Source organism: Eleutherodactylus coqui, chromosome 3 (genome assembly GCF_035609145.1).
Source record: "Eleutherodactylus coqui strain aEleCoq1 chromosome 3, aEleCoq1.hap1, whole genome shotgun sequence".
Classification (NCBI taxonomy): domain Eukaryota; kingdom Metazoa; phylum Chordata; class Amphibia; order Anura; family Eleutherodactylidae; genus Eleutherodactylus; species Eleutherodactylus coqui.
This window is the reverse complement of record NC_089839.1, coordinates 206676135-206688867: the sequence shown is the minus strand read 5'-3', so window position 1 is coordinate 206688867 and position 12733 is coordinate 206676135. Positions and strand designations below refer to the sequence as shown.

The 12733-nt window shown below is 45.7% G+C and overlaps 1 protein-coding gene across 1 annotated transcript in view; it reads left to right on the top strand.

The window, feature by feature from the left end:
• The window catches only part of DOCK3 (dedicator of cytokinesis 3), a 126281-nt gene that overhangs the window by 55195 nt on the left and 58353 nt on the right, over positions 1 to 12733 (top strand). Inside the window, exons 4-5 of the mRNA XM_066596896.1 lie at positions 32 to 87; positions 9777 to 9873. Coding sequence (XP_066452993.1) covers positions 32 to 87; positions 9777 to 9873 — 153 coding nt within the window. The remainder of the gene's footprint in view (positions 1 to 31; positions 88 to 9776; positions 9874 to 12733) is intronic.

The window sequence follows — 12733 nt, the reverse complement described above, 5'->3', positions numbered from 1 at the left end:
TTCTGTGACATTTCTTATCTTCTCTCTGCAGGGAATCTTCCCCATCAATGTGATTCACCTGAAGAAAGCCACAGTCAGCAACAGAGGGTGAGTCAGGCGAGCGGACACCATATGTGATGTAATGGGGGGGGCTATCACTGGATTATGGGAAAGCTCTGTGACACCAATGTAGTTACCATGACAACTTGCACAGGAGCTGAGAGGGGTAGTAGTACCGGTGCAGGACTCTGATCAGTGTCGGGGATGTCGGATGATGGTTGTACCACTATGACTGACTGCCAGGAAGAGCTGTATGAGGATGTGGGAGCATGTGGATGACTGAGAAATAGCAGCTCATTGAGAGCAAAAACACCTGAGGGTGGTGGTCAGGCAGCTACTTCCCATTCCAGTAGCTCAATAATGCAGTTTACATGAGAACTGGCGGGGGAATCATCAGGCCCCTTACATAGACTACTAATCTCCATAAAAGATGGCGTCTGGCAAAGCCATAACCCAAACGTCATTGTGTCTGCAAACCGTACAAGCCTTCTGTCCAGACGTGATCCATGCCGCAAATGAGATGAAGATTCCCGAAGTGTCACCAAGACGCAGTTTCTGTTCAGATCTATATACAACATCCTTTACTTATTCTGCGCTTTCTCTAGTCACATCCAGAGCTGTATTCACAACTTTGACATTGTCATATCTTTTACTTTTTAGTTGCATTCAAAGTAGCCTTCCCAATGCTCCTGTTACAACATGTTTATGCTCCAGTCACATCCAAAGCAGCAGTTGACTATTACAATTTTATTTCTTATATACTCCAGGGAAATCCTGAACTGCATTCATAATTGTGCTGTTTTGTTTTTTGTTCACACTTCTTATACCCCAAATCTTCGCCTCATCAGATCACTGTGTGTAGAGAACCTGCTCTGATATGTTGCATTGTGGGAGATGTAGTTCTTACATATATTTTCTATAGTGCCCTCTGGGACTTCTGCTGAGGTGGTAAAGGTGGGTGCTTAAGCACAAGAAGTAGCTATCAGAATTGTAAAGGCAGCTTTGATTGTGATCGGAGTATAGGTGTAATATAACAACAAAATAGTGACTGCAGTTCTGGATGTGACTGGAGTATATGACACAATGTAACGGCAGAATTGTGATTGCAGCTCTGATTGTAACTGCAGTTTAAGAAATGACATAACTGCAGAATAGTGAATTCTGCTCTGGTTGTGACTAAAATATATGGTGTGATGTAACAGCAGAATTGTGAATGCAGCATTAGTTGTGACCAGTGCATAAGATGTGATATAACAACAAAATAGTGAATGCAGCTCTGGATGTGACCAGAGTATAAGACACAATATAACAGCATAATTTTGAATGCAGCTCTGTTTCTGGCTGAAGTATAAGACATGATATAACTTCAGATTGTGAATGCAGCTCTGGTTGTGACTGCAATTTAAGAAATTACAGAACTGCATAGTTGCGAATGCATCTCTAGTTGTGACTAGAATATAAGGCATGACGTTACTGCAAAATTGTGAATGGAATAGTGCTTGTGACTGGTAGATAAGACATGTTACAGCAAATTAGTGAATGTGGCTCTGGATGTGACTGGAGTATGACATGATATAACTGCAGAGTTGTGAATGCAGCTCTGGTTGCAACTAGAGTATAACACACAATGTAAATCAAGACCAGTAAAGTATATACAAAGTTACGTAACCCAATACGTAAAATTAACTTCTAAGAGGTTGCCCTTCCGCCACTTATTTGCTGCCTCTGTGGTACCTGACGGAGAAGCCCCCGAGTCTCGGCTTGTCCTAGTGACGAGCTGTAAGTGGATCCAGTATATGACATTTTCAGCCCCTGCAGGGTAATCGGCTGCCACAGAATGAGGTTGCGCCGGTGATCAGTGTGACAGGTCGGCGCCTGCGGAGAGCGGAAGACTCCAAGAGACGACGGTCACAATCTGTGAAGGTGTCGGTGCCGCTGCATTTATTAATACACTACCTTCTCCCGGACACCAGGCAGTCCTGTGCAGCTGCTTCTCCAGCAAGGTGAACACTTAGTAGGATGGACATGAAATATTCATCTTCTCCAGGCCACTCTGATGGTGATGCAGCCCTGTAACATGCATATTTCATGAGCGCCAGGCATTAACACACTTGTCAAGATGACATCCTCATTGACAGGACGTTCACCTTCACTTGCTGGATCCTACAAGATGTGAAATTCAGATTCTTCTCCATACAGGGAGCTGTCAGAGTACGGTCTGATGCCAGCACCACCGCATTAGTAATTTCTGGTTGTAAGTCGGGTGACAACCCATATGGCCACCATTCCAGCTCTACTAGTGGTTGTCGCCCAGCCACGATGCATTGTATTAGGGAATTCACTGACAGAGTTGTCATTCAGGACTCTGGAGAAGCTGGGTGACTACTCCTGCTGGACTGATAGACGCTGGTGTAATAAGAACACTTGTCCTCCTAGGTTGGCTCCTCCACTGGGGCTCATCTCATTAAGTCCTCCTGCAGAGCTCAGATCTTGGCTTTTTCCTCCCTCTATAGTGGAAGTTGTGCCATACAACAAAAGCGACTGAAGTGTCTGACTATAGATGACGGGCAGTGTTACATTTACCTGTGTCCTCCCAGAATCCCTTTCACTGCAGCACTCCTCTTTCTGGAGTTCTGTTCATCCTGAGCCTCCTGGTACATGAATACAATGCTAGAACTACAGGGTAGTTAATCGTAGCTCTACACGGCAGTGCAGGTACATTTACCCTTCTGGACATGTGCAAAGTTAGGTGATAACCCTTTATAGGCAGTATAATGGATGATGTGAGATTAGTGGTTGTCGCCCAGCATCTGTCATCCATAACAGACAAAATTGTTCAGAAAGTGTGCATATATGTGAGCTTTGCTGTTGGTTGAGTGTCTGTTGCTGTTGTTGGATGTATGTGCATTTGGTTTGCTGTCTGTGTGCTCTGCTCCTGGTTGTGTGTCTGTGTGTGTCTTGCTGTGGTTGTGTGTGCGTGTTATGTGTTGTGTCTGTATGCCTTGCTGTGGTTGTGTGTGCATTGCTGCAGGGTGTGTGTCTGTATGCCTTGCTGTGGGTTGTGTGACTGTGTGTGTCTTGATGTGGTTGTGTGTGCCTTGCTGTGGGTTGTGTGACTGTGCATGTGTTGTGTGTGTCTTGATGTGGTTGTGTGTGCGTTGCTGCGGGTCGTGTGTCTGTGTGCGTTGTATTGTGTGTGTTTGTGTGCCTTGCTATGATTGTGTATGCGTTGCTGTGGGTTGTGTGACTGCATGTGCATTGCATTGTGTGTGTCTGTAGGCCTTGCTGCGGCTGTGTGTCCTTTCCTGCAGATTCTGTGTCTGTGTGCGTTGAATTGTGTGTGTCTTGCTGTGGTTGTGTGCGTTAGTGCTGATTGTGTGTCTGAGTGTTTTGCTGTGATTGTGTGTGCTTTGCTGCAGATTGTGTGTCTGTGTGAGTTGAATTGTGTGTGTCTTGCTGCAGGTTGTGTGTCTGTGTGAGTTGAATTGTGTGTGTCTTGCTGTGGTTGTGTGTGTCTTGCTGTGGTTGTGTGTGCCTTGCTGTGGTTGTGTGTGCCTTGCTGCGGATTGTGTGTATGTGTGTGCGTTGTATTGTGTGTGTCTGTGTGCATTGCTGCAGGTTGTGTGTGCGTTGCTACAGGTTGTGTGTCTGTGTGTCTTGCTGTGAGTTGTGTGTCTGTGTACTTTGCTGTGGTTGTGTGTGCCTTAGTGCGAGTTTTGTGTCTGTGTGTATTGTGTGTTTGTGTGCTTTACTGCAGATTGTGTGTGCATTGCTGCGGGTTGTGTGTCTGTATGTGCGTTGTATTGTGTGTGTCTGTGTGCCTTGCTGCAGGTTGTGTGTGCGTTGCTGCAGGTTGTGTGTCTGTGTGTCTTGATGTGGTTGTGTGTGCCTTGCTGCAGGTTGTGTGTCTGCGTGTGCATTGCATTGTGTGTGTGTGTCTGTGTGCCTTGCTGTGGTTGAGTATGCATTGCTGCAGGTTATGTGTTTGTGTAAGCGTTGAATTACGTGTGTCTTGCTGTGGTGGTGTGTGTTTGTGTATGCCTTGCTGCGGGTTGTGTGTCTGTGTGCCTTGCTATGGTTGTGTGCATGTTGCTGCGGGTTGTGTGTTTGTATGCGGTGCTACAGGCTGTGGTTGTGTGTGCGTTGCCGCAGGTTGTGTGTGTGCCTGTGTACGTTGCTGCGGGTTGTGTGTATGCCTGTGTACGTTGCTGTGGTTGTGTGGGCATTCTTACGGGTTGTGTGTCTGTGTTGTATTGTGTGTGTCTGTGTGCCTTGCTATGGGTTGAGTGTCTGTGTGCCTTGCTATGGTTGTGTGTGTGCTGCATCAGGTTGTACGTGCATTGCTACTGGTTGTGTGTCTGTGTGTGCATTGTGTGTGTCTGCGTGCATTGCTGTTGCTGTGTGTGCATTGCTGCCGGTTGTGTGTCTGTGTGTGTGTTGTGTGTGTCTGTATGTGCGTTGCTGTAGATTGTGTGTCTGTGTGTGGTTTGTATTGTGTGTGTCTGTGTGCCTTGCTGCGGATTGTGTGTGTGTCTGTGTGTTTTGCTGTGGTTGTGTGTGCCTTGTTGCGGGTTGTGTGTCTGTGTGTGTGTTGTGTGTGTGTGTCTTGCTGTGGTTGTGTGTGCCTTGCTGCGGGTTGTGTGTGTGCTCTGGGGATCTGTGCAGGGTACGTGGGAGGTTTATGTTTCGCTCCTTTTTGGATGCCTCATTACTGCACAGATCGGAGAGGAGGCAGCCATACAGCAGAGGTAGGAGCCTCCATCCTTCTCTCATCTCCATCCACCTGGCCAGAGATCCAGACAGCCCGACCTCCGAGATGTGCCCTGCGTACTGTGCATGTATGGCATGGGGGGACGGGAGCAGACGTCTGCACAGAGGGGGCATGCTGTGTGTGTGGCAATGGCACCAGTGGGGGAGTCTCTTGTCATTTAACCCATTTACTGCCACATAAATGCACCACAAGACTGCACAGCTGTATGTATGATGTACCAGAATATGCCAGGCTGTGCCATCAATCAGATTTCTGACTGTATGATAGGTCAGAATATAACAGGTTGTGCCATCGCATGATATGTGATTGTGTATATATATATATTTATATATATATATATATCAGGATATGCTAGACTGTGCCATTGTATGTGATTGTATATATATCAGGATATACCAGGCTGTGCCATCATATGAGATGTGTGATTGTATATGTGACGTATCAGGATATGCCAAGCTGTGCCATCCTATATGATTGTATGCATGATATATCAGGCTATGCCATCAAATATCTATCTATCTATCTATCTATCTATCTATCTATCTATCTATCTATCTATCTATCTATCTATCTATCTGTGCCATTATATGAGATATGTGATTGTATATACGGTATGTTAGGATATGCCAGGCTGTGCCACCATATATGTGATGTCACTATGTGCCAGGCTGTGCCGTTGTATGAGATATATGATTGTTTTATATAATATGTCAAGATATGCCAGGCTGTGCCATTGTATATGTGATTGTATATATGATATGTAAGGATATGCCACGCTGTGCCATTGTATATGTGAGTGTATGTATGATATATTAAGATATACTAGGCTGTGCCATTGTATGAGATATGTGATTGTATGTATAATATAGTGGGATATTCCGGGCTCTAGTTCTGTGTATGATGTCAGGATGTAACATTTTACATTATCACAGTATGTATGACATGTCAGGATTTGCCAGTTGGTGCCATAGTATGAGAGAGATCATTATTTGTATGATATGTCCATATGTGCCAGCCTGTAACATCATAGGTAATATGGGATTCTTTATATATGCTAGGATATGCCATTGTATGTGATTACATGTATGATATGTTAGGAAATGCCAGGCTGCGCAGAGTCGGGACATGTGATTGTCAGTGTATGTTAATATATGCCAGGCAGTGCCATCTTATGAATGATATGTAAGGATAGGTGATGGTATGTGTATGTTAGGATATGTCTACATGTAATTACACCTGATGATATAGAGGAATGTATGTACCATGAGGAGGGGGCATTGCTAGCTATAGATGTGTCTATACATATATATTGGTGCGCTACACTCTACTGGTTCATGTGGTTGTATGCTGGGAACTGTAGCTGCTCAATATGTTATATGATGTATGTGCGGGGGCAGGGGGAGTGTGTGTAGTACCACATCATGGGGGTGTAATATCGTGGGGGAGCTTGTTCTTTCGGATAGTGTGGAAATAAATGGCAGGCGGAGGCGAGGATGATTTACAGCGAATATTAACTTTTTACTGAACATCTACTTACTGGTTACACTCCATAGGGGGGCACTGAAAACCGTAGCGTTACTAATACAATTTCAGTTAGGCCCTACGGCTGCTTCAAGTAATGGGTCTCAGTACCTTGTAGCTACATGGGGTAAAGGGTCTCGGTCCACAGTCCTTGGGGCGACGACTTTGTGGCTACATGGGGTAACAGGTCTCAGTCCACAGTCCTCAGGTCAATGGCCTTACAGTCCCAAGGGTTAACTGTATACACAGTCTCTAATTGTCCTGCAGTCCCGAAGGACCTCCCTGGTACAGGGACATGTTCTCTGGCCCAAAACCACCTTTCACCACTGGTGACAACCTCCCTGGTTACTCTCTGGTATGGGCACCCAATGCGCAAGTGCAGAGAGGTTCCTGTCCACTTCTGCATCACAGCAGGCCACACTCCCCTCGCAGGTCCTCATTCTGCTTTTGGGGTGACCAATGATAGGCATCCATCTGTCATCGTCATCTGTGGCCATCTAGTCTCTGGTCAAGCTGGAAGGAAGACTTTCTCTCCTGGCATGCATATGGGTGTTCTTGCCAGGCCGCACTGGTACATGTGGTTGCATGCTGGGAACCCTGCTCAATTGGTCATCAATTGAGCGGAAGGGAAACTTCCACTCATTCTGCACATGGGCATAGATTTCTTTGGGCTGCTTGAATATATCTGGCCATCTGCAATTCTCCGCAGTTAAGGCAACACTCTGCTCCCTGACTAGGAATAGTGTTGAAGTCCCACATACATTCAGCAGGGGGAAGACTCCCTCTCCTACTGTACCCCGTCCTTAGCCAGGGACTCTGCGCCTATGTCTCTACTTGTGCCTTCCTGGCCCTCTGGCTCTGGTGGTCTGTTGGCACGACCGCCACTCATTTTGGGTTGCACTAGTCCTTAGGGTCCTGTCTGGGAACTGAACCCGTGACCGGAATGTTTGAAGACAGCAGCTGCCATTCATTCCCCAATTCTCTGTATTATGGCATGTAAAGCTAATTTGGTGTTCCATGCCAGCTGGATCCAAGTGACACATTCAGTGACTCCCCCAGACTTCTGTAGACAAGGTACGGATAGTGCCAAAGGCCCAGTAAAGCAGAGCTGCAGTGTAAAACATGGAGGAGCCGCAGCCTGAGCATCTGATGAAGTGGATTTCAGACAACAGGCACTGTAGCTGAGCTGAAGACATTGATCAGAGTTGGGCCTTTATGGAGCAGAACTGCAGTGTAAAACATGGGGAAGGGACTGAAGAGCAGACTGAGCATCTCCTACAGCAGGGGGTGGACTTCAGACTACATCAAAGTTATACAGTAATGGAGGAGAGAGAACCATCAGTGGACACTGGAGTCAGTAAATGACATAGAGGCGAGGAGGTGTCCTGTAAATGTACTGATACACAGATGATGTAGAGTCCTCCTCATTCTCGTTTTTTGGATGACGGTTTTGAGCCACAACCTGCGTCCGAATCCCCATCCTTTTGAGATCCCTTTGAATGCAAAGGAAATCCGCACTGTAGTTCATACAGATTTTGAAATCTGCGCCACAGAAAAAAAAAAGAATTCACATGTCAATTCTTAAGGGTCCATTCACACTTCCATGATCTCACCGCATATTATGCATGCCTGCGTAGTACATGGTGAATGGAATCAAGGAAAGTACATTGATTTTCATTGATCGATTCACATTAGCGTATAGATGCGCTCATGAAGAAGATCGCAGCATGCTCTACCACGTAGCACACACAAACAGCCCTATTGCTTTCTATGGGTAGTGTATGCAAACTGTCCATGTGCAATACATTGCGTATGGGCAGCGTTGCATATGCAACGCCCCTAGTCACACTGTGCATGACAGCGTACGTGAGATACGCTGTCATGCACAGTGCACTACTTCTGCCATACGTAGCGATACCAGCTTACAGGGTGAACCCACACAGTGTTTTATGCATACGCCTGTGGGAATGAGCCTTAACGTGATTTCCACGTGTAAACCACATGGGGTGGCTGTATACGGATTAGCTACATTGAATGAGGCAAAAGGCTTGTTTACCTCTTCCTCAGAGCCTGCATCACAGATTTCCATTGCAGGGATTGTGCCAAGTTATAAAGTTATCTGCTATCCACAGGATAGGGACTAACTTTATGGTAAGTGCTGGTCAACCCCACCATTCCTAAACATTGGGGTCCAATCAGCCCCCGAATCAACGGAGCAGAGGTTGCACAGGCATCGCTTCTCCATTCACTTCAGCCATTGCAGCTGAGATTGCCAAAGTACTTGCGCTCAATAATCTCCAGCTCTGTCATTGAAGAGATTGGAGTGGCGGCATGCCTGTGCCACTTCCGCTTCGATCGCTCAGTTCTCGGGATTGGTGTGGGTCCCAGCAGTCAGACCCCAACCTATCATGAAGTTAGCCAATATCCTGCAGGTTGGGGATAACTTTATATTAACCCTTTGCAATCCAATTTTGGATTCAGTGTTTCCTCGGGGGGCTTTCTCTTTCTGCCATTATACTATGGCGCTGTCTGCTGGCTAGAACCAGTACTGCGGTATGTGACATGCTGGAGAGGCCCCCGACAACAGAGCAGCCAGTAATATACAGTAAGAATACCCTGCTGGACATCCTCCGACATCGGAACTGTACAGCCTTCAATCAGAATGTCTTCGGACGTCAGACAGTGGATTGGAAAGGGTTAAGGAAGAAATAGCGCAGTGTTACGTCATCCTGGAAAATGAATCCAGACGTATCCCATTATAGTAAATGGCACCTTTCACCGGCACTTCAGGATTCACCTTTGCGTTGCTCCTATGATGTAGCAGAACTGAACTATGTGGCGTCAATGTGAACGCGCCCTAAATCAAATCTGCGCGTGGATCCGCATGCAAATCCGCAGCAGAATTCTGAGGCTTATCTATGGGTTATAAGGCAGGTCGGCGTCAGAACGCTGTGAACAATATGTTCTCGGACGTTGCATTACATCATCAATTGTACCGGAGCTAAATGAACCCCGTTTTCCTTTTTTTTTTTAGTCCCTTTCAGCTAACCTTTTTGGTCCGAGCGAGCCTGTCACATGACTGCTTGCACCTGAGGGGGTGGAGCCTGACTTGATCATTGCTGTGGGAAAATAGTTGTCATGGAGATGGCAGCTATGAGTTGTTATAATGTAGGAACCATATGGTAACCGTATCTAAGTGAGGAGGCTCTTTGCATCTTCTTATATGACCCTGTGGATTTGTGCACTTGTTTAATAAATGTATTACAGATGACACAAATGTCACTGATTTCCCAGAGTAACTATCTGAGTGTCACCTCGGTTATTGAATATGCAATCAGTGGCTCCGGCCATCAGTGCTGGAGGTCCAGGCCAAGTAGAAGAAGTCAGACAACGGTGGTATTAAGATGTGACTGGCCTCATGTGACCTCTGTCTTCTCCCCTACAGGCAGTATGAGACCGTGGTTCCTGTGGAAGACCCTCTTGTCACAGAGGTGACATCCACGCTGCAAGAATGGGCCTCTCTCTGGAAGCAGCTGTACGTGGTAAGTCTCCGACATTGATGGAGTCGTGACAAGCTAAATAGCGCGCTGACAACGCGGAGGAGGATGTGCATTACTGTACTAATCATGCTGTTGGGGGGCTGTCACCTCTGGTAATGAAGGGGTTATGTGACTGACGTGTTCCGGTCTCTTCAAAGTAGTTGTTGCTGTAGTAACAAGTATTGTACTCTGTGATGGCAGCACAGTGTAGAGTTCTATAGATGCAGGGCGGTGTAGGGTCCTATAGATGCAGGGCGGTGTAGGGTCCTATAGATGCAGGGCGGTGTAGGGTCATATAGAGGCTGGGCAGTGTAGGGTCCTATAGGCACAGAGGGGTGCATATTATAATAGAGATCTGCAGCTAGTTTCCCCTTTATTATATGCACGCTATCCCTGTGCAACATCAGTAGCAGTGTAACCTTGAGGCGTATTGTGACTCACGCCTCAGTGGAGCAGTGGGATCTGTGGCTGCAGACCGTACGTTGAGATTTCACATATGTGATGAGCCGTGAATGTGCATATTATGTGCTACACGGTCAGCACCCTGGGGAACTGATATGGATCGTACATGACCCAGGGAGCCTAAAGGTCTGATGTGGTGTGATCACTACCAGCTTCACACTCGCTACACCTCCACCCTGGATTCAGTCAGCCCCGTTTAGTAATATCCAGGATGTCACCCCTCATACCATTTTGTTTTCTATATGAATAAAGTGGTGGATATAACATGTATGTGTGCAAGAATCAGGCAGATGGTGGATATAACATATATGTGCGCAAGAATCAGGCAGATGGTGGATATAACATATATGTGCGCAAGAATCAGGCAGGGAGTGGATATAACATATATGTGTGCAAGAATCAGGCAGGGAGTGGATATAACATATATGTGCGCAAGAATCAGGCAGATTATGGATATAACATATATGCGTGCAAGAATCAGGCAGATGGTGCATATAGCATATATGTATGCAAGAATCAGGCAGATGGTGGATATAACACATATATGTGTGCAAGAATCAGGCAGGTAGTGGATATAGCATGTATGTGTGCAAGAATCAGGCAAATGGTGGATATATAACATATGTGTGCAAGAATCAGGCAGATGGTGTATATAGCATATATGTGTGCAAGAATCAGGCAGATGGTGGATATATAACATATGTGCGCAAGAATCAGGCAGATGGTGCATATAACATATATGTATGCAAGAATTAGGCAGATGGTGGATATAACAAATATGTGTGCAAGAATCAGGCAGATGGTGGATATAACATATATGTATGCAAGAATCAGGCAGATGGTGGATATAACATATATGTATGCAAGAATCAGGCAGATGGTGGATATAACATATATGTGTGCAAGAATCAGACAGATGGTGGATATAACATATATGTGCGCAAGAATCAGGCAGATGGTTGATATAACATATGTGTGCAAGAATCAGGCAGGTAGTTGATATAACATATGTGTGTGCAAGAATCAGGCAGATGGTGGACATAACATATATGTGTGCAAGAATCAGGCAGATGGTGAATATAACATATATGTGTGCAAGAATCAGGCAGGTAGTTGATATAACATATGTGTGTGCAAGAATCAGGTAGATGGTGGATATAACATATGTAAGCAAGAATCAAGCAGATGGTGGACATAACATATATGTATACAAGAATCAGGCAGGTAGTGGATAAAGCATGTATGTGTGCAAGAATCAGGCAGATGGTGGATATAACATATATGTGTGCAAGAATCAGGCAGATGGTTGATATAACATATATGTGTGCAAGAATCAGGCAGATGGTGGATATAACATATATGTGTGCAAGAATCAGGCAGATGGGGAATATAACATATATGTATGCAAGAATCAGGCAGGTAGTGGATAAAGCATGTATGTGTGCAAGAATCAGGCAGATGGTGGATATAACATATATGCGTGCAAGAATCAGGCAGATGGTGGATATAACACATATATGTGTGCAAGAATCAGGCAGATGGTTGATATAACATATATGTGTGCAAGAATCAGGCAGATGGTTGATATAACATATATGTGTGCAAGAATCAGGCAGATGGGGAATATAACATATATGTATGCAAGAATCAGGCAGGTAGTGGATATAGCATGTATGTGTGCAAGAATCAGGTAGATGGTGGATATATAACATATATGTGTGCAAGAATCAGGCAGATGGTGGATATAACATATATGTGTGCAAAATTCAGGCATGTGGTGGATATAAAATACTAGTAGAGAGCCCGTCCGAGAACGGTGACTGCAGTCTATATATATATATCCATGCTCAGGAAGTGTAGCTCAGTGTGATGGGACCATGTACATTTACCCCAAGGATTGTGCGTGATTGAGAGAGGTGGCTTCATGTTGTTTGTGTGGATGTAGATGATGTGAGGCATAAAGTCTGTTGAAAAGGATGGGCCACGGAAAATTAGCCCAATACACACTGCTATGAAAGCTGACTAAAAAAAAAATCTCTGCAACACACTGTTACGCAACCAATCACAGCACAGCTGTCAATGTTGCTTATTCTGTTGAAGTATGATGAAAGTTGCGCTGTGATTGGTTGCTATGGGCAAAAAAGCTTTTCTTTTAGTCTGCTGCTGACTCTCCACTCAGGGGTCTCTTTGCAGACTCTCCAGACTCTCCTCTCATGGTCTCTCTGCAGCTCCTCCGGACTCTCCTCTCAGGGGTCTCACTGCAGACTCTCCTCTCAGGGGTCTCACTGCAGACTCTCCTCTCAGGGGTCTCACTGCAGACTCTCCTCTCAGGGGTCTCACTGCAGACTCTCCTCTCAGGGGTCTCACTGCAGACTCTCCTCTCAGGGGTCTCACTGCAGAC